General features: G+C 48.6%; 1 protein-coding gene and 1 pseudogene across 3 annotated transcripts in view; one reads left to right on the forward strand and one right to left on the reverse strand.

Moving 5' to 3' along the window:
- Positions 1–22,472, reverse strand: part of LOC147639172 (protein TOPLESS-RELATED PROTEIN 2-like) — a 48,083-nt gene that overhangs the window by 14,448 nt on the left and 11,163 nt on the right. For 2 of the 3 annotated variants that reach the window (XM_086788060.1, XM_086788054.1), the window contains exons 15-23: positions 12,156–12,390; positions 11,897–12,064; positions 11,709–11,813; positions 11,463–11,609; positions 11,215–11,325; positions 10,946–11,125; positions 10,417–10,545; positions 10,245–10,340; positions 9,915–10,103 (exon numbers count right to left, since the gene is read on the reverse strand). In XM_086788060.1, coding sequence (XP_086644186.1) covers positions 9,915–10,103; positions 10,245–10,340; positions 10,417–10,545; positions 10,946–11,125; positions 11,215–11,325; positions 11,463–11,609; positions 11,709–11,813; positions 11,897–12,064; positions 12,156–12,390 — 1,360 coding nt within the window. The remainder of the gene's footprint in view (positions 1–9,914; positions 10,104–10,244; positions 10,341–10,416; positions 10,546–10,945; positions 11,126–11,214; positions 11,326–11,462; positions 11,610–11,708; positions 11,814–11,896; positions 12,065–12,155; positions 12,391–22,472) is intronic. The other variant, XM_086788062.1, reaches the window with a different exon arrangement.
- LOC147639173 (uncharacterized) lies at positions 16,856–18,205 on the forward strand (annotated as a pseudogene).

Below are 22,472 nucleotides of genomic sequence, written 5' to 3' on the forward strand. Positions count from 1 at the left end.
ACTTCTCAATGGCAGCGTGAGGATTCATCATGATGAATCAATCTGAGAGATATCCCAACTCGAAATGAAGATTAGCAATACGCAGCTCCCATACACGCAGACAGTGAACTGAAAATGGCGGGCTGATTCATGGGAAGATGCTGAGGCAGATGGCTGGAAATGTGGCGCAGATTTTGGGGCAGAAATAGAGGGCAGATCTCAGGCAATGTGGCACATATGTGGGGCAGATTTCCAGTGGAGAATGGCGCAGATCTGGAGAAGAAAATGGCGCAGATCTGGGGCAGCTTATGGCTGGTAGAATGCAGGCAATGGCGGGCAGATTTGAGGCAAAGATGACGAGGCTAATGACGAGGCAAGGAGAAGAGAATCAGGGCAGCATCAAGGCTAGAAGGAGGAAGACGAGGCAACGTGACGACGAGGGTAGCGTGGCTCTGATACCACATGAAGGAACATGGAAGCTACTGCTAAGCTAGATTAGAAAGCAGGAAGAACTGAGCAAGGCTAAGCTAAGGCGGAAAGAACACAAAGACAAGCATGATGAAGAAGCTAACTACTCAGACATAGACTCAAGTTCAGTTAGGCCACAAGATTGAGACTTGTGTTCATAAAAAGACTTGAGAGCTTGCTGGATGATCTATTCATGATAGAGACCTCACTTATATAGAAGTGAAGTACAAGTGTTACACTGACACCCAACTATATGGGATAATAGAAAGAGTGCCACATGGCAACTCACACACAAAGACTAGTTCCTAGTACACACTAGGACACCTTGACTTCATGTTCCAACAGTCGGAATTTGGGGCTTTTGATGTAATTGTGCAATTAAACATTCATACATGCTGTATGATGTGAGAAATCGCACATTTGGGCAAAATTGCAGCAAATTGCAGTGCAAATCAAGGGGCTTTTGTGCCGATTGAATTGATTTCCATGCAGGCAATCGCATTTGATGCTATGGACAATGTGTTGATGCCTGACAAGCACTCAATGTGCCTGTAAATCAAGGGGGTTTCATGTATTTGATGTATATGTGGCCAGGGGGAAGCATCGCAAAGACTCTGGATGCCTTCATGTGCGTCAATGTACCATGTATGATCAGCAATTGATCTTAAATCAAGGGGCTTTTCAAGATTTTATGCTTGTTAAGCTTGGCAAAGCAGCAGGCAAGACATTTATGCCTTGAATCCTCAGAAATCAGCTTGCAGTCAAGGGGCTTTTGCCCAATTTCTGTTCGGGACTGTTGTATGCAGTGTTCGGGACTATAAAAGTCTGATTTTCACTCATTTGGACAGCCAGGAGAGCATTTATTGCTACTGTACCTGCTGGTACAGATTTGGCACAGCTTTGTGCAAGTTTTGGCATGGCTGTACACTGTTTTGAGTGACCAAAAGGTTCAATTTCAGTTGCTGTACTTGCCGGTACAGGTTTGGTACATCACAGGTGAGCACTTAGTACTGCTGTACAGTACTTTGGAAGGGCAAGAGAGCACATTTAAGGTGCTGTCCTAAATCTGCAGCAACCAGATTTTGGTGATTTCATCACAAAAAGTGGGAGAAAAGTTGCATTTGTGCTTCCGCAGTGGGAGATAAAGCTTGGGAGAACAACTGTGAGCACTTTGTGTGCTTTTGGTGCAGTGTTTGCACATTTTGCAGGGAGTCAGGCATTGACAGGTTGCATATTGCTATGGCAACCACAGGTGAGAGCTCTTCATTGCTTCACATCAAGAAGCTTGAAGGCTCACATAACTATGATATTTGGCAAACCCAGTGCTATAATGTGTTGCTCCAGAAGAAGCAGCACAAGCCTATCAAAGAAAGGGGTGTAAAGCCCGCTTCTCTTACTGCTGAAGAGTGGGAAGATATGGATGAGCTGGCAAGATCTACTATCATGTTGTCTGTGTCAGACTCTTTACTTTTCAGCATTCGTGAAGAGAAGACAGCTTGGGGAATGTGGCAGAGATTGCAGGACTTGTATGCCCAGCAAAGTGCCTCAAGCAAAGTGTATTGGTTGAAGAAACTCATAGGTCTTCAGATGAAGGAAGGGGCGTCTATGGCAGCCCATCTAAATGAGTTTAATGGTATTGTCAGCCAAGTTATAAATCAAAAGTTGGCAATGGACGATGAGTTCAAAGCCACTTTTCTCTTATGCACTTTGCCAGAGAGTTGGGACACATTCAGGACAGCCACTAGCAATTCGAATGCTGTGCTGTCATATGCAGATGTTGAGGGTGCTCTTCTTCAAGAACAGATGAACAGGAAAAACAACTCTGTTGGAAAGTCCAATGCAATGAATGCACGTGGGAGATCCCAGCAAAGGGGTAAAAGCCAAGAACGGGGAAGGAGCAAGTCTCGCTCCAAAAAGGACTTGGAATGCCATTATTGTGGCAAGAAGGGACATATCAAAAAGCAATGCTACAAATGGAAAAATGATCAAAAGGAAAAGGGAAAAGGCAAAGACAAAGACAAAGATGAAGCCAAAGATGTAAAGCCAAAGGGCAAAAGTGGAGTCAAGATTGAAGAAATCAATGTGTCACATGCAGGTGACAGTGAGGATGAGGTCCTATTTACATCTTCACTTGATGCCCATTCACTTCTTACAGCTGGTCATGGTATGCACTCATGGATCATTGATTCAAGTGCCTCCTTTCATGTCACAGGTTGCAGAGACTTGTTTGTCAGGTATACTGCTGGCAATGAAGGAGTGGTTTATTTGGGTGATTACCATGCATGCAAGATTCTTGGCAGAGGTGATGTGAGGCTTGTGTTTTCAGATGGCTCACAGCTTATGCTCCATGATATCAGGCATGTGCCTGAGATTAAGAAGAACCTGCTTTCTACTGGACAGCTTGATGATGCTGATTATGTTACCACATTTGGTCGTGGAAAGTGGAAGATTAGTAAGGGCTCACTGGTTGTTGCCAGAGGCTCTAAGGTGGTAATGTACTAAGTGCACTATGTGTACTAGTGCAATATACATGTGTGATAGGGGAGTCACACACTCATCTTGGTGAGTTGACTTATCCCCACAACTCTCTCTCTCTCTCTCTCTCTCCCTTGTTTCTCTGTGTATGTCTCCCACATGAACTCTAACCTAACCCTAATTCTTCTTCTCCCATTCATATTACACTTCCGATGGCCCAAGGAGGCTTGGGCATTATAGATCCAGTTGATCAGAGTAGAGCCTTATTGGGGAAGCTTATTGTTCGAGGGCTGCTTCCAAGCGCTGAGCCTTGGAAAGAGCTACTTTTGCAGCGGCGGCTGCAGGCTCGAGCTCCCCCAGCAAGGGGCACTTGGGCACCAGAGATACGATGGATCTTCACGGAGATGAGGAGGACAGGCCTTAGTAGAGGATGGGAGGACAGATTTGCCTTGAGCATCCTGAGAGCTTGGGAGCTGCTGAGACCGGGGCTCTCTCAGAGACCTCCTTCTTGTGATGAGGAGCGGGCCAGACAACCGCTCATCTGGAGCCCAGTGGTTCGCACAGAGCAAGGTCATATGCTGGGTTCTCGGCCTCGTCTAGCCTAGGGATCACTGGCGGCAGGCCTAGCACGCAGTTTTGGAGACTGGCAGGCCTTCTGCAGTCTTCCAGAGGAGATCCAGGTGGAGAGGCTAGGTCACTTCAGAGGGGGGTTGATTATGAGGGATGACATTCAGGAGGCACTCACAGAGGAGTGGTTCACGCCTCTTGAGCCCGTGGCCCCACGATGGATGGGACCCTTTACTCAGTTGGAGATCCTGATTGCTGTCAGAGCTTGCACTGAGGATGGCAGATGCCTCTACTATGAGATCCAGGATGAGGACAGACTTCAGAGAGTGGAGGTGGAGTCGCCTTTGGTTGCAGAGTGCATCTTTCAGAGGATACGGGTGGTGGCCGCCGCTTCTCAGAAGTGGCATATTGACCCAGACCCTGCAGAGGTGGACTCTGATTGGCGTATATGGGCATATGCAACGCGCCCCTTGGCCCGGCTTCAGTGGGACCCTAGCGAGTATGAGTGGCATGATCCTTATGCATCCCTTGAGGCCACAGAGATCACCTTTTTCCAGTACACTGTTCGGTTGGGGCGACATATTTTGACAGCGAGGAGGATGGTCTCTCCAGCTACATCGGGGCACTGGCGGCTTCAGGGGCTCCCACCGGAGTTCCTAGAGGACTTTTGGACCACGCTCTGGGCTAGTCGACAGGCACGCAGGATCTCGACTTTCCAGTGGCTGGCCACCACAGGGGTTCGGCAGTTGGCACCTGGCTTGTCTACAACGGTCTTCCGGCAGCCTGCGTCCGATGCGGCCACCCTATGGAGACACAAAGACATTGCCTATGGGACTGCCCTCAGGCGCAACAGATTTGGCTATGGATGCTGCGCATTCTGGCCCCCCTCGCTCCAGAGGGGATGTATACGTGGGGTGCCGCTGCTTGGTCGACTTCGTCAGGACCTGCTATGGACTATGAGACGGAGCAGGACAGCCAGGCCATCAGATTCATTAGGGGCCAGCCTCGCCTTGTTCCTTCACCGGACTTCTCGTCCGCCGGCTGGACACAGGAGAGGGATCTACGATGGAAGCTCCTCAGTAGCCTCACCATATGGTTGACCTGGAGGGTCCGGTGTTTCAGGGCCTTTGAGGGGAGACCGGAGCCACTAGCAGAGATAGTTCGGGCTATCTGGCAAGAGCTCATCCACACCCTGCGAGGACAGTACGACCGCATCCGGGGCGACTCGGATGAGGCGATCTTGCGGTGCCAGGCCTTTCACACCACTTGGCGCAGCGGCCCCTTCTATACCCTACACGTGGGGTCCCCCCGTTGGCACTACAGGCCACCTGTTTGGCTTTTCCCCCCTTCTAGTGTATGATATAGCCTCTCAGTTCTTTGTACTGATTCTTGTATTTTTCAGCACCTAGGGAGAGTCTCCCTGGCTGCCTTGCTTTGTTCTCTGCTCTGTTTTCTTATTAGCAGAGAGGATCTTGTGTAGCCCTACGGGCGTTTTTTATATAACTAATGAAAGGATCTTTTCTCGGAAAAAAAAAAAGTCGAATACTCTTGTAAGAATATATTGTCGAGCCAAACTACTTTAATGTGTGCCCTTCCGCCAAAACCTCTAACGTATTGTCACTGGCCCTAACATTGGAAGGCTTAATCTTTGGATTAATACTAAACTAGTGATGATTGGCGCTAATCCCTACTAATCTTGCAGTCACATGGAAGACGAGACTAAAACCTAATACACTAGGAGATCTTGGGCATCTTATTGTCCGCCCTGTTTGTCCTTGTGTCCGGCTGCCCCAAATGTGAGTCCTACCGTCCATATCCAGCCTCATATCTAGTCCGAATGCATGTTGCAACCACTCTTGGGCACAAAACCAGGCAACAATGGAGTCGTAGATGAATGCTTGTTTATATACCTAGATGAATCCAGGACATGCTCAAATTCACCTTTTAGGAATGTGCATGTTATATACTCATGGTAGTCAACCCACAAGACTATATAACTATCAACTCCATTATGCATAGTATGGACTAGATACTAGGACATCCCCACTAACGTCATCAATGCCCAATAGTAGGTGTAGAACTCTGAATCAAGATATGTTCACACACGCACTCCACACACACCCACACACATAAGAGCATATATTCACACAAAGCGCTTCGTACTGAGTTTCTGTCAAACCTCCGGAGATGCAAGGCAGACTCAGCCATAATGAAGCCTAGCACTAAGGGAAGTAGCAAATAGAAAGAATTAGTATAGCAAATAAGTAGTTGATAGGGCAAACGCACCGCTAAAGATAGAAAGAATAAGCACAATATCAACTAGCCGCAGCTCGGACGAAAACTTCACAATGTGAAATTTGCATGTCCGCTAATATGGCTGAATTATATACCTAGATGAATCTAGGAACATGCCCAAATCTGCATGTCCACTAATACGACTGAATTATATACCTAGATGAATGCTTGTTACCTAAACACCAATGGATTGGTCACGAGCGCCACCCACAAGCACAAACAAGCACTATGGATGGGAACAGCTCTGAAACAACTTGCCGAGCTCCCATAAGGGGTCAACTAGCTCAAACAGGCCGGCCACTGACAGGGCTAATGAGGGGCAGCACAAGGAGGCCGTACAGCAGTCAAACATCAATCGGATGATGACATGGCAGCCATTCAAGTCGCCCAAGTGAAGTAGCTAGAAAACAAGAATGGAGGGGTGTTACAGGTCGCCTTCTGATGAGGATCAGAGATATGTGCTCTATTTTGCAAATGGATGAGTGTAGACTGCCATATGAGGAAAAATGATGGAGAGCCTTTGTGCAAAGAAGATAGCATTAAGCTTGCGGAGAGGGAGGAAGACGTCGTCCATGCTCACTTGAGTGCCCACACCCACCCTTTGACACTTGGGAGGTCACCTCCCACTTACTAGGTGCCCGTCCCACACTCCATGGCCACCAAGGTGCCCACCAATTTGAGACCCGAACACTTTAATAAATTTCCACCCAAACTTTAATGTGTGTGAACCTGCAAAGGTTATAAACATTACAATGCATTTTAATAAATTAAAACAAAGGTTTTAGGTTCACTTACCACTTGTTCACACGCCACAAAACATGTCAAAATACAGGGCATTCACACGGTTCACAAGTAGGCATCCCACGCCCGTGAACTGGACATCCATATCAGGCAGCCACACGAAAACAGTTCATGTGAATACAGTTTCAAACATACTAATATGTGTGCATGTTCAACCTTGTTATGAAAAAATCTCACGGTCATGGAACAAGTAAAGCACTGGCATTTTTCGGCACATGTCAAGCTCATCAAAAAGCATGGAACTAGGATCCTGGACGTTTAGATGCACACACTGGCTATACAAAACAAGCACAAAAACTAGGATTCCAGACACTAGGTTCCACACACTGGCCTCAATACGGGTGGCACAAAGGTTGCCTAAAAACTCGTAAAATGGCACGAGACTGGAAAGGACCATTTGGATGGCCAGATGGAGACATATTCCCCCCGGCTTCTAAACAGTTATCCTCAATTGAAAAGCATTGAGGTATGCCTCAAGAAGCTATGGATGGTCAGTGAAGTATATTCTTCGTTAACCCCATGTGCATCAATAGGAAGATAGTTTTTGAATTTCATAAGGTATCGCCTGGAAAGCTTGTCACCAATTAGCTTTCTCTCCGTGTGAAATACTATATGTTTTGGCTAAAGCTCATCGATCTCGAGCAGGTCTTCCATGACAGGCCCTTGCGGATGTCACCATTTGGCCACCCATGCTTTCTCGTTATGTACATACATTGGACTGGCATCCATGGCAACTACATATGCCGGGGATTGATGCCACTCATGTGATACTGTGGATTTGGCTTTCCATTGGGACTTGTGCCTGCCCATAAATGCTTGGAGGATTGGTGTTCCATCGTGTTTGGTACCTCATGTACTTGCCTGGAACACGTCTATTAAATCTTGTATTGTGCTTTTTGTCCATTAAATCTTAGTGTATTTAAGTGTACTGATTAGCATTGTGTTCCCCACACCGACTGGTGGAATTATACTCGTATTAGAGCATACGGTTCTCTTTCACTTCTATCATGAAAGACGATCACCACGAACACTAGCTAAGACAAGGTGGTTTCTGGTTTAGAGGTCTTGTGCTTAGGTGTCTCATCTGATTTCACTCATCTAAAAAACGGGGTTAAACCAACACTCTCAACCCTGAAGTTGGGATAGGAAGGTAAAATCCTCTTTAAAGTATCATGAAGAAATTTTGATGTTCCTTAAATCACGTTTTGATTCAGGAAAGAAAAACAATAACTCCAACCAAGAACCACCCTGATCACGGGGGGGGGGGGGGGGGGAGGGGAAATGAAATGAAATGTTATATTAACGTCTTCAAAAGGCCATAATGACCTATGAGACCAAAAGTTACATCATGGTGGATCTGATACAATGTCTGGATTTTTATTTAAAAAAAAATCCAGAAAATGAAAAATAAAGATGATACTACTGGCACCTAGAAAATGAAACTGGAAATGGAAGGTAAATAGAAACCCTTATAGGGTGTGAATATAGTGAGGGGGGGGGTATGCTATGGAGGTGAGTGGAATATAGTGAGGGGATACAATATCATGTGGGACGGAGGGGTACACTATGGAGGTGCCTCCATCTCATAATATGTGCCGCATCGGACGCTAGCGGATCTCCTCAATATCCGCTATGGTCAGCACCCTGACTGGGTGTCTCGCATGCCTCGCAAGAATAATCCGAATCCGCCGCTTCAACCTCCGTCTATGCTGGGATGCCCTCCTCCGTAGTCGTGGGCGTCTGGACCACCCAAGCTCAATCGCACGATCAATCAGTGTACCTCTGGTGTGGGCGATATCCATGTCCTGCTGCTGCTGTGGTCCATCTGGCGCAGTGATGGCTGGACTAAAGAAGTCTGTAATGTGCCTCTGAGTCTGGCTCTCTGTGCGCCTAAGCAGGCTATCTCTATGTCTCCGCAGCTCAAGCAAGAACAATCCCAAACACCTCTGGTCCTGGTACCCCATGACTCTGGAAAGTGGTCCAAAACCCTCTCTGAATAAACAGTGGAAACGACCACGTATCTCATAGTATGCAGTACAATGGCATATATAATGCACCTCTGTCTCTGGCTCCCCATGGCATACTCGGCATATCCTGGCCTCAGCTGGTATACCTCTATATCGGCCAATCTCAATCTCAAGCTGGTGTGAGGATGTGCGAGTCTGACCAATAGCACATCGTACTGCATGAGACAAGTGTACATCCCTGTAACTGGGTCTGATCACAAAACCATCTGCTGTGAGCTGAAGAAAATGCTCTCTGTAGAAAGCCATCTTCGCGCCCAGCTCCTCAGTCGGCTGTATCCATGTCCTCCTAATGTCTAGCTGAACTAAATCCTGACGGATGAGTCTGGTAATCTCTGTCCGTGTGAGAGTGAGAGAGGGTGCCTCCAGAGAATACTGGAAGGGAGGCAATCTGTCCATGCTAAAACCATGTGCCTAGAACCAAGATGTCATCTGTCCATACCAACAAGCCGTGTCTCCCTGTAAAGCTAACTGTCGGGAGGACTCCAGGGCGAGGCGTGCATATCTGTCTCGGGGGAGATCCCACAAGCCATGTATGTAGGAGACTGATCTCGTAAGAGCCTCAATCACCAGAGGGGCAGCCACCAGCTCTGCTCGAATAATCTCATGAGGTACCACGGCCTTGGCTCTAATAATCCTAGCAATCATAGATACCAAAGGCCTCTCCATACCTCTCCACCCGCCTACGCTGTGATGGTCCACTGAAGGTTCCCATATCTGCACTCCATAAAGCATAGCTGATGTCACTAGAGTGTCAAAAAGCCAAAGTTTCGTTCGAGGTTCTTGAAACTGAACCTGCGAACACATCCTCTCCAAACCACCTAGGGCTGCATGTGCTCTAGTCAATCTAGTCTCTGCTGCTCTCCTCATCGAAAACACTGGCCCACTGAATACTACCCCAAGATATGTATATGCATCTGTATACTTCACAATCTCCTGCCCATATGTAAATGTGGAAGCTGATCGCCTAACCCACTGTGGCGTGGTGTTAAACACCATAACCTTGGTTTTGCCAAGGTTGACAGACAATCCACTATCATGTGCAAACTCATGTAAAGCATCCAGATGACGCTGCATAGAGAGAGAGAGAGAAATGAAATGAAATGAAATGTTATATTAACGTCTTCAAAAGGCCATAATGACCTATGAGACCAAAAGTTACATCATGGTGGATCTGATACAATGGTGGATCATAGAGAGAGAGAGAGAGAGAGAGAGAGAGAGAGAGAGCCCAAGCCCTCTATCCAAACACACGCACACCCAAACACGAACGTTCCATATACAAAAACCAGCCAGTAGGCAAACCTGCTGAAGACGTTCCAGCTTGGCTGCATCATAAATAGCAAGCTGGCTCTCATGAACTACCAACAACCGTATTTGATCGTTGTGAAACTGCACCCTCGTGTCTCCCATGGCTGGAGGTGACCTTCCAGCTTGATCTTGGAGAAACTTTGATTTCCGTTTCTCCCAACCATCAGTAGTCCATACACATACCTAAAAGTGCAACAAGGACATGGAAGGCCCATGAGCTGCATGTTGAACAGTGACAATACACTCTACCAACATGCAACGACTTTGAATAAGACAGAGAACACATGTCAAGCCAACATCTAAAAGAAGAAATCTGATAGATACCTGTGCATCAGCACCCGATGATACGAGTATGTTTAATGTATTTGAGAAAGCAAGACCTGATATCCTTTTGGTGTGACCCTTCAGCTTGCTTTTCACCTGCAACAGAGATTTCTCTAAATTGAGAGTTCCATCACTTCTTCCATCAAGAATCAAATCTAAACAATGTACTCACCTCATCCACTCTAACATTGTATATATGTATGGTCGAATCCTCCATTCCTATTGCAATGATATTATTATCTTGGGGATGGAAAGCCAAAAAGGTTGCAGCAGGAGGAGGTGCCATGAACGTTGTCATTACCTGCAGGGATTGAAGGAGACAATAACTTAGTCAAGCAAAAGCAAGCCTCTGCACGGGAGGACAGAAGGCAGCGTGAACCTCTTGATAGCATAGCCCTTCCTCGTGGAGGGTACACTTCGATCTCACTTACCTTGGCTGGCAGAAATCCTCCCCACCAATTTAAGAGATGAAGTCGTGTGGTAGAAGTTGCAGAAGGTTTCAAATTGATGTGCTGACGGGACCTGCCCGCTGGGCTGGTTAATATCTTGGCTCTGCCAACTGGGCATGTCAAGAAGTAGCCTATGGGGCGGAAGAAGCCCCGTTCCCTTCTTTGTGGGTGGGTTCTAAGCTCAGTATACAGCTCACTTCTAGGATTTTCCAAATAAAACAAAGAGAGGTAATTTAAAAAACAAAAGCAAACCTTGAATGTCATCATGTTGAATAAAGACACTTTTCCACCAGAAGCAGACATTACATAAGAGTCGTTCTTTGAAAGGGCTATACATGGGACAGCCTCTTCGGGATTTGTATCACTTATATCATTTGTCATGAGATTGCCACTGGTAGGCTGCCATAGCAGTGGTGGAAAAGCTGCCGTTGCCTGTATACAAGTCAACATTCCATCAGCAAAATTTTACTCCCCTAACCAAAACAACATGCAAATAGTTTTCACACCAAGTGGATTTACACCTTGCCACAAGGATGACGGTCGCTCCTTTGCCATTTCCAAAGCTTGTGAGCAGCATTTGAAGCCAAAGCCAGCAGTGCAACACCAGCATTAGTGTAAATCAGGCGTGATACCTGGCAGACCAAAAGCAAGTATTTTCAAACAAAAAACATTTTGAAGCATTTGAGCCAACTTGTTCTATTGGACCTATATGCATAGACATCAAGCCAAGCTTCTCGGTATCCTTGAGGCCATGGGAAAAAGTACATGCCTTGCTTGCTGGTAGATTATCAGAAAGCCTCATAGTTCGACACTGAGCAGGTTCTGTTATCTCTGTCAGTTTCCAAACCTTGCTTTTGTCCCCTGGGTCCTCGATTCTCGGTTTCACATCTATTGTCTGATTGCTGTCCATGGTGCTCTGTCCAGCCAACAGAACAACAGCACTTAGTTCCCTAGCTTCAGGTGAGATTCGAGAAAAAACCTCCTCAAAACGTCCAAACTTAGGTGAGTATTTTACCAGGCCCACTATTGAGACACCAGGTGAAACTCTATCTGTGAGAGCACCACTAGCAGGTGGAACAGCTGCTGCACTTACTGAAACCATTGCATTTACACCAAGAGGCTGGCAATGCAAACATCATTGCTTAGCAGGGCTTCATATACTGACTAAAAGCATTGCTGCTACATAGACATTGAAAATTTCACCTTAGAAGCAACCGGCTCTACTGACGCTCTCGAGGATTCAAAGGCCCGATTCTCAATGGCACGAAGCAACCTCATTCCATCTGAATTCGCCAGAATCTTTATTCCATTTTCATTTGTAGTCACAGCCAGAAGAGAACCCTCCTTGTTGAATCGAAGACGGGGACTTGCCTAATATAGCAAGGCATACAGTGGCTATGCTTTAGCTAAGATGTACACAGAATAACATACCAATTTCACCCAGTTAAAGCTCACCACTTACAGGTAAACCACACTCTGCATCAATGGTCATTAGCAGGTTCGTGTTGTCCATGTCCCAGAACTTGATTTGAAACTCATCACCAGCAGCAAGGAAATGATTCCTTGTTGTATCAAATTGTACAACCCCCAGAGAGCGTTTACGGAAACCTGAATATGTTCTCTTAATTGCCCCTTCACTCTCATTCCATTCCACTAGAAAAGATTCGCCTTCTTTACTAGTCCCACAAGTGAAAAGCCTGATACAAAATGGAAATGAGCATGTGAAGCACCCTGCCTCCCCCACCATTGCCAGGTATCTTATCCACCGTTACTAGACAAACAAAAAGTAAAAGATTTATTCAAACTCTCCAGAAAATAGGGCAGAACCAAGAAATCTTTGAGCACATTGTTGAAAACGCATATATTGAAACACTAGTTGGGAAGTTGCGAAACCATGGACAGCCACAGACAGATGTCAAAACTATATTGACTAGTATGATCAGGCTTGGACTATTTCATGGAAGAGGCTTGCTCTCAAAAGGGGGTAAGATGCCTGACCTTGCAGGAAAAAGGATTTTGTACCCAAAAAAAAAAGGTTCTATTAAACGTCTTCAAAAGACCATAAAGGTCTATGAGACAAAAAGTTACAAAGTCGTGAGACAAAATCTGGCAACAGATGAAATGAAATGGATAAAAGAAAACTTGTCTACCTCAAGCCCAAGGCCCAAGGGCCTTGGGCTGTACATACATGATGTCAGCTTTGGTGTGCCATTACTATCCACATCCATAAGGTATGATACGTCCCTTGCTAGGGGAGGACGGTTCTGATGTTGTTGAAGTAGATTTCAGATCTGGAGCTGTTGCATAGAAGGGCCTCTCCTCCATGGTCGGGGTCATTGTGTCCGTTGGATTTGGCGAGCCCTCTCAATAGTAACTCCCCGTGGGTATGTGTCATGTGCACAATGTGTATCTACCGTGTGCTACACGCACGCAAGACTAGTTTTGAGGCTTGGGAAAGCTTGGAGCTAGACGAGCTGAGTTAGGGATAGACTAACGGGCGGGTACCCAAGTATGGACGGGCGGGCACCCAAGTGTGGACGCTCGATGACCAGCCAAGAGCCTATAAAAGGGTGGCCAAGGTTAGTTATTGTGATTTAGAGAGTCTCGCGAGTTTGTGAGAGCTCTATGGTCTTGGAGCCTGGATCTAGTGCAGACATGCACTTGCTTTATGCAACCGAGGCCGGCAGCAATCTCGAGGCTCGGTGGGGACAGCCAAGACTGTGGGCTTGCCCACGGCTGTCATGGTTGGGAGGTGAGTCAGGCCTGCACCCCTTGCTTGTTTGTTCATTCGTTTGTTTGCAGGATTCGAGTCTCATACCAAGAACGATCACGAGGAGATCCGGTGGGGATTTGACAGTGGTATCAGAGCATACCTCGTGAACGAGCAAGTCGGTAGGTAGAGAAGATGAGGTCGAAGAAAGGTATGTGTTAAAAAAGCTTGCTGTTTTTCTGTATATACTGCTGTTTTCACAGACATTTGTTTCGCACAAACCTGAAAAGATTCTTGGATTTCGTGAAAGAAGATTGCGTAATACGCTTATCACGGAATACAAGATCAAGTGGAAGGATTGTGTTGAGGAGGACGCTACATGGGAGACATTGACTACTCTTCAGAGAGATTACCCTGGCTCTTTAGTGAGCTCAGGAGTGAGCTCTTAGAGGAAGGGGAGTATGTCATGTACACAGTGTGTATCTACTGTGTGCTACATGCACGCAAGACTAGTTTCGAGGCTTGGGGAAGCTTAGAGCTAGGCAGGCTGATTGACAAGCTGAGTTAGGGATAGACTAACGGGCGGGCACCCAAGTATGGACGGACGGGCGCCCAAGTGTGGACGCCCAATGACTGGCCAAGAGCCTATAAAAGGGTGGCCAAGGTTAGTTATTGTGATATAGAGAGTCTCGCGAGTTTGTGAGAGTACTATGGTCTTGGAGCCTGGATCTAGTGAGCAGACGTGCACTTGCTTTATGCAGCCGAGGCCGACAGCAATCTCGAGGCCCGCGAGGACAGCTTCGTGGCGGTATAGGACGTCGCGAGGAGGAGATTGGTCGGTACGTCAACCTAGTTAGCTCAGCTCGTGGCTCGGTGGGGACAGCCAAGACTGTGGGCTTGCCCACGGCTGTCATGGTTGGGAGGTGAGTCAGGCCTGCACCCCTTGCTTGTTTGTTCATTCGTTTGTTTGCAGGATTCGAGTCTCGTACCAAGAACGATCACGAGGAGATCCGGTGGGGATTTGACAGTATGTGCTCATGATAAAGCACTGGCAGGTGTGCCTGGGCTGAATATCCTCCTGCGCCGTCTTGTCACCTCCTGTGGTGTCTAGGTAAAATACTCTGTGAGGATTCTCTATGATGTGTCTCCTATCGGTCTCTATGCTTGGCATAGCCTATCTCGGTGGCGACGCACCTCCAAGAGAAATAGGGCTAGACATCGCTCATAGTCCATGATCCTGGAGAGTGGGCCACCCCCCTCCCCCCCTGCGAATAGGCAGTGTGTTACATGCAGAAGCTCTGGAGTCTTCTTTCAGCCCTAAACACCATCTGGAACATGCTGATGCAAAAACACAAACAGAAGAGAGAGAGAGAGAGAGAGAGAGAGAGAGATAGCTGAGAATTCAATATACCATATAGTACAAAAAGGTACATCAGATTTGCAGCCTTTGGCTGCCTTCAATGAAAAGGGTAAAATACCTAATCTATGCCTAGTTCTATGACCCAGCCAACAAGGGCTGAATCTGTCATAACAATGAGCCTTGGTGCCTTTTATAGGTTTGGGAGAGTACCCATGGACTGGCCGCCTTTTAAAGGCTTGGGAGAGTACCCATGGACTGGCCGACTGCTGGTTGGCCAGGTCCAGGACATATTCCACATCTAGCTGCAGCCGACAGGTCACTGTCACTTTTGTACTCCCCCATATTCATGTATTCATGTATCCATGTACCCCATTTTGACTAGTAGCATTAGCTTCCCACTCTCCCTAGTTGCTGCTTCCGGATGCTCATAGGTCACTTTGGCCTTTTGAAGACGTTAATATAACATTTCATTTCTCTCTTTTGCAAATCCTTTGCATCATGTATATGACGGGCTACTTCAGATGGATCCCCTGTCACCCCTAGACACACTCACCACTCAGATGTCATCTCTACTACATACGGCCGCCACCCGCAGCTTCCCCCATCATACACACATTGCACACACAGATAGATCTGGGAGCATGCCCCATAATCGGTGGTATGATGATAGTGCAGAGAGCTATACAGACACCTCCGTGCCCAAAGAGCACTGGGGACCATTACACAGAGACAGGTGAGCCGATAGATACGGACCCTCACACGCCTAAGAGGCGTGCATATGAGGAGGCATAGTACTGGGATATGTACCACCTTCTCATGAGCAGAGATACAACCACTGCATGGCGCAGGCTGAGAGAGCCTCGCCCTCGTACCCCGATTGAGGATCCACACATGGCACACATATGCAAAGAGCCTCTACCATATCCCTCAGCAACCGCCCATACCACAGCCACACGAGCCCCGCCCTACCACCTTACCGCCTCGATGGTAGAGAGAGCTACCCGCCGGTTACAGCATGGGAGATCGACTGACCACACAGGTATACATAGTGAGCATCTTATTTATGCAGCTGACACACTGGCACCCTTTGTTGCTCACCTCTTTAATAGGGCACTAGTGGAGGGCCTACCAGCAGCAGCTGAGTGGACTATGCACACCATCGTGCCTCTCCACAAAGTGGGAGACATGCTAGACCCCAGCAACTACAAGACTATCATGATTGGTCATACATTGGCCAACCTTTATGGCGCAGTGCTCGAGGCAGAGTTGAGCTCATATGCAGAGAAGGAGGGACTCTGAGCACTAGGGCAGGCTGGATTCCGACAAGCTTTCTCCACTATTGACCATATATTCACTCTGAGATGTCTGATTGATCATCAGGCTAGGGCACGGGAGAGGAGATTATACTGCTGCTTTGTGGATTTCCGCAAAGCATTTGACACAGTGCCACGGGAGAGACTCTTCCACACCTCCAGTCATTGGGGATCCCATCAGAGATGGTCTAGGGCATCTATGCTTTATATGAGCAGGTCCTCGAACGCATACGATTCCCCGGGGGGGCTCTCTGATGTTATTGCTGACACCATAGGTGTGAAGCAAGGATGCCCACTCTCTCCTACACTATTTGGGCTATACATTGATGAGGTGGTTGACTTCACCGTTCACAGTGGTGGGGACGAGGTAGACATCTCCGGTACCGTAGTCCACATTATGCTATATGCAGATGATATTATTTTGGTCTCTGAGTCGCAGATGGGACTACAACATCATTTCCATGCACTCGGTGACTTCTACACACAGAGGGGACTTACACAGTGAACCTTGGGAAAACCAAGGTCACGATTTTCCACACCTCAAGGCCAGTTCGATGCGACAGGCCATCTTCACACTAGCAGGAGGACAGGTAGAGGTGGTAGGCTCATATGTGTACTTGGGGATCACATTCGAGACTCCGCCAGGAAGATTTACTATGGCACAGGCAGCCAGGGATAGACTCACACGAGGGTATGCAGCTCTGGCCATGCTAGAGAGAGAATGTCACAAAGCACACTTCCAGGAGCCCCGCACGAAGGGGTGGTTGTTTGACACACTAGTCACCCCTGCTTTGATGTATGCTGCAGCAGTATGGGCACCTGGGCTCGCCACCTCCACATGGTCTCAGATAGAGAGGCCTCAGATTCTCATGCTCTCACGGATGATCCGCAACAAACCCTCTGTCCCACTTGACATTGTCCGAGCGGAGTTTGCTGCACCTCCTATGCTAGTAGAGGCCCTCTTCCAAACGATCTGCTTCATATAGAGGATCAGAGATATGCCATCAGATCGACTCTCACATAGAGCTTTTGAGGCGTCCAGGCACCTCATAGAGAGTGGAGAAAGGAGATCATGGTATTCACAGATGATAAAGTGGCTCACTCAGCACGGTCTCAGCATAGATCACCTGCCACCTTTCCAGTATGATATACATGTACCACACATCCAACTCTCTCACAATGAGAGAAACACAGTCCTTCGGCTGGATTTATGGCAGCGATACACTCAGGAGACTTGGATTACACCCAGTCAACCTCTACCGCCGAAGATGCTATACTACATAGATCAGTTTATGCGTATCTCAGCGGATGGATTCATTCAGCGACCCGGATATATGGATGTGTACATGCCTCACAGTGCCCGAGTGGCGATTGGCCAGCTCAGAGTGTCATCACACTAGCTTGAGATTGAGCTAGGTAGGGCAACATGGATCCCCAAAGCAGAGAGAATATGCAGACTATGCCAGGAGGAGGTTGAGAGTGAGGAGCATTATGTATGCAGATGCAGGGCATATAGTGTCATTAGAGAGAGATACACCACCATCTTCAGTGGACATCCCTCACTCCGCCAGATCATGGAGTCCGCAGACCAACGCAGATTTGGCCAGTTCTTGCTAGTGACACAACGCCGCAAAGAGACACTGCTACGGACTCATACCACAGGGAGAGGTGGGCGACAGCTCCAGCTAACTAATTTCTTTCAGAGATCTGTCCCAGTGCCTACCCTGACACAGGAGGGGGTTACACTTCGGCACGCTGCGGACCTTCGAGCAAGACGGAGATCGAGAGCACCAGGCAACCAGACTCCCAGACTACATCAAAGGGAGATCACAGAGATATGGGCTCGACATCAGCACCATATCCAGGAGCCGCTCGCTCACTTACACTCACACCCGGAGATCATGGCATCCCTATCTCCGCCCCCCCTCCCCCCCCTCTCTCTCTCTCTCTCTCTCGCCTCCCCTTTCCTCACCAAGACGACGAAGGGCTCGCTTTTTGACACCCTCGTCACACCAACCTTGATGTATGGAGCAGCCTTATGGGGGCCAGATTTATCCGATGAGGATTGGCAGCGAGTTGAGAGACCCCAAGTCATGGTGTTCTCCCGTATGATCCGTAGCAAACCATAAGTCCCACACCAGATTATCCAGGAAGAGTTTGCTGCAGCCCCGATGGTGGTGGATGCACTCTTCCAGACAGTCACATACCTCCATCGCATCAGTCACATGGATCCCCACCACAGGTACCCGAGGCTTGCCCTGGAGTCCTCCAGACAGCTAGCACTTGTGGGGCACTCTGGAGTATGGTATGCACTAGTTTCCACTTGGTTCTTGGCTCTGCATGGACCGCCTAACCCCCCTTCAGTACAGTTTGGACTCCCCTTTTCTCCGGATGTCTCACGAGGATATCCGGTTAGATCTTCTCAGCCTCTGCACACATTGCACATGGATCACACCTCCGGAGCTCCCCACGAAGATGCACTTCTACAGAGATCACTTCCTCACACTCACTAAGGATGAATTCATCCAGCAGCCGAGCTACTTGAGTGTTCACATGTCCCATGCCATGCGGATTGCGATTGGCCAGATACGGGTTTCATCCCACCACCTCAGAGTAGAGACAGGTAGAGCTAGATGCCCAGTATACTAAAAGATCCGCGGAAGGTTTCACTGTCTATTTCGTGAGGGATTCGGTCCACTCTCCATGATCATTGACTTCCAGGACCAGCGTTGCCTGGGCTTCTTCTTGCTTGAGCTCCGCAGACACAGGGACACCTTCTTGAGAGAGCCTCGGCCCTAGCCACCCCGCCCCCTCCCTTGCCAGCCAACCATCACCAGTTTCTTCCAGACCCAGGAGGTGGAGGACACCGACATAGTGGATCTTGTGGACCCTCCACGAGCTGCTCTGGACCTACCTCGCCCAAGAGGAGTTACCTCGGACCGAGCCTCTGCACTCCAGCGTGCCCGACGCCCTCTGTTGGGTATGGGGGGAGAAGCCTACACACAAACACACACACAGTTGCAAGAGAGAGAAAACCAGTGAAGAGTGCTGGAAAAGATGTACTCAATAATGATATAAAAATGAGAGTACAAGTGAGTACTAAAAGGCCTAGGGCAAAGTGCCCAACACACATAAGTGTGTTCACACGGGGAAAAAACCTGTGTCCAGTCACAGGGAAAAAGTGCCCTCTGTGTGTAGCCCCTCTCTCTCATCAGGCCTCTCTGTCACTGTTCGCCTACATTCGCCCCCTCTGTGTGTAGCCCGTCTCTCTCGTCAAGCCTCTATGTCTCACTGATTCGCTTCGCGCCCTTTCCCCACCCACCCCATTCGCCCCCTCTGTGTGTTGCCCCTCTCTCTCGTCAGGCCTCTCTGTCACTGTTCGCTTGCATTCGCCCCCTCTGTGTGTAGCCCGTCTCTCTCGTCAGGCCTCTCTGTCACTGATTCGCTTCGCGCCCTTTCCCCACCCACCCCATTCGCCCCCTCTGTGTGTAGCCCCTCTCTCTCGTCAGGCCTCTCTGTCACTGTTCGCCTGCATTCGCCCCCTCTGTGTGTAGCCCGTCTCTCTCGTTAGGCCTCTCTGTCACTGATTCGCTTTGCGCCCTTTCCCCACCCACCCCATTTGCCCCCTCTGTGTGTAGCCCCTCTCTCGTCAGGCCTCTCTGTCAGTATTCGCTTCGCGCGCTTTCACCACCCACCCTTGCTCAGGCCCCCAAGGCAGCACCATAATGGGGACTTGAACCCCTCCACCCTATTTCATCCATTTCTTCTCTTTCTCTCCCACATATTTACCTGCTCCTTTCAAACATTCCCTCCCTCTACAATGGGAGGGTCTATAGATGACAAAATCAGCCAACTTGATCATATCCTTAGGGATCTTATCAAGGACCAGAAGAAGACATTGGACAGCACCATCACCGCCATCAAGAAGGACTTATTGACGCGCATGGGGAAGCTCGAGGCCGAAGCGGAAATATGGAAGGAAGAGAAGCTTACCATGCAAGTGGAGTGGGAGAAGGAAAAGCTCGCCATGCAGGAGGAAATCAACCTTTTGAAGGGTGAAGTGGCATCCTTACGCGATCATCCACGGGAGGAAGGAGAGACTCTTGAGGTGGACAAAGAGGCAATCAAAGAAGAGATCACCAAAACCCTCACCCACACAATCGAGGGGAAAATGGAGGCGGCCCGCGAAGGATGGGTAGAAGTGATGAAGAAGAACATCAAAAAGGAGGTGCAAGAAGATGTACAAGTGATGAAGAATAACATCAAGAAGGAGGTACAAGAAGATGTACACATGATCTCAGCTATTTGCCTTAGATCCATCGGCACCCATGGCCATGCTCACCTCCCAGCTCTCACATGTACTGCACTCCGTAGCCACGAGGAGTTTCCCATACCACATACAGACAGGACAGCCACCTACATCTGGGAGCATGCCCCAAAACCGATGGTATGATGATGAGTGCAGAAACCTTTACCGCAGTCTCCGAGTGCAGAGGGCTCGCGGGGAGATCACCCAGAGAGGCAGGCAGGCAGGAGGATGCATACTCTCACCTGCCGTAAGCCGCGAGCTTATGAGGAGGCTCAGTACTGGGACACATCACATGCTCATGAGCAGAGATGCTGCTGCTTCTTGGAGGAGACTCACAGAGCCCCATCCTTCCACACCTATTGCCGATCCTCAAACCTGGCAGACATATGCAGAGAGACTTTATGATGTGCCTGCACAGCCCCCTATACCACAGCCCACAGAGCCATGCTCCACAGTCTCCACCTTCTTCACCCCACCTATGGTTAGGAGGGCCATATGCCGACTCCAACATGGACGGGCGACAGATCATACAGGATTACAGGGAGAGCATCTCATCTATGCTATTGATACATTGGCACCATTTCTTGCTCATCTCTTCAACAGAGCTCTGTCATAGGGGTTTCCGGCTGAGTGGACGTTGCACACGATTGTGCCGATCCATAAAGCGGGAGATGTACTAGACCCCGGGAACTACAGGACCATCATGATTGGCCATATATTGGCCAAACTATACGGGGCAGTTTTGGAGGCAGAGCTGAGCACTCATGCAGAGGTTGGGGGATTGAGAGCAGCAGGCCAGGCAGGCTTCCGTCGAGCCTTCTCGACCATCGACCACATTTTTACACTGAGGTGCCTGATTGATCAGGCCAAGGCACAGAGGCAACGGCTCTATTGTTGCTTTGTGGATTTCCACAAGGCATTTGATATTGTGCCCAAAGAGTGCCTCTTTCGGCGACTAGACACTAGGCATACCTTCAGACATGATGTGGCGCATATATAGGCTATATGAGCAGGTCTTTGGGAGAGTCCGATGCCCAGGAGGCTTGTCCGACACAGTTGCTAGCACCATTGGTGTGAAGCAGGGGTGCCTGCTCTCCCCCACGCTCTTTGGGCTCTATATTGATGAGGTGGTCGATTACATCACACAGGGAGGAGACTCTGGGGTTGAGCTATCACGTATTACTGTCCATGTTATGCTTTATGCTGATGACATCGTCTTGGTATCCGACACACAAGTTGGGCTTCAAAGACACCTTGTGGCTCTTGATGACTTCTGCGCACAGCAGGGGCTCACAGTGAACCTTGGGAAAACCAAGGTTATGATCTTCCACACCTGGGTCGAGGTGGTGAGCTCTTATGTTTACCTTGGCATCACATTTACTAGCTTAGCTGGACGCTTCTCCACGGCTCAGGCAGTCTGAGACAAAGTGACCCGGGGGTATGCAGCTCTTGCTGGCCTTGAGCGTCAGTGTCATTAGGCACATTTTTAGGAACCCCGCACGAAGGGGTGGCTCTTTGATACATTAGTGACACCAGCCTTGATGTATGCAGCAGCGGTCTGGGCACCAGGGCTTGCAGCCTCCACATGGGTACAGCTGGAGAGACCACAGATCTTGATGCTCTCGAGGATGATACACAGCAAACCATCCGTCCCGCATGACATTGTTCGAGCTGAGTTTGCTGCACCACCTATGGCAGTGGAGGCATTGTTCCAGACGATCTCCTTTATGAGGGAGATGCCCATGCATCTCGGATTCTAACCAAGCCTAACCTGACCATGCGGTTGAGTCGTATGCGTGAAGCATCTCTGTCTGGCCAAACAATGACACGCGACTCCACAAATGTTTCGAGCTGCAAAGAGTTCAAAAGTAGTCTTTCATGACCAGGATCCCATCGAGCCAATAGTAGAACTTCATGCCAAGAAAGGAGAATATGCGATAAAATGTGAGATGAGCGAATACGGACAGGATGAGCCGCATTCACAATGTCCCACCATGAAGCCTGCACACGTGTCCGTCCATGTGACAATCCCTCCAACTCAATCAAGTCACGAGCCATGAATACCCAAGGCTGCTCCTACAAACACA

Source organism: Cibotium barometz, chromosome 4, assembly GCF_041138505.1.
Source record: "Cibotium barometz isolate CiBa-2024 chromosome 4, ASM4113850v1, whole genome shotgun sequence".
Lineage (NCBI taxonomy): Eukaryota > Viridiplantae > Streptophyta > Polypodiopsida > Cyatheales > Cibotiaceae > Cibotium > Cibotium barometz.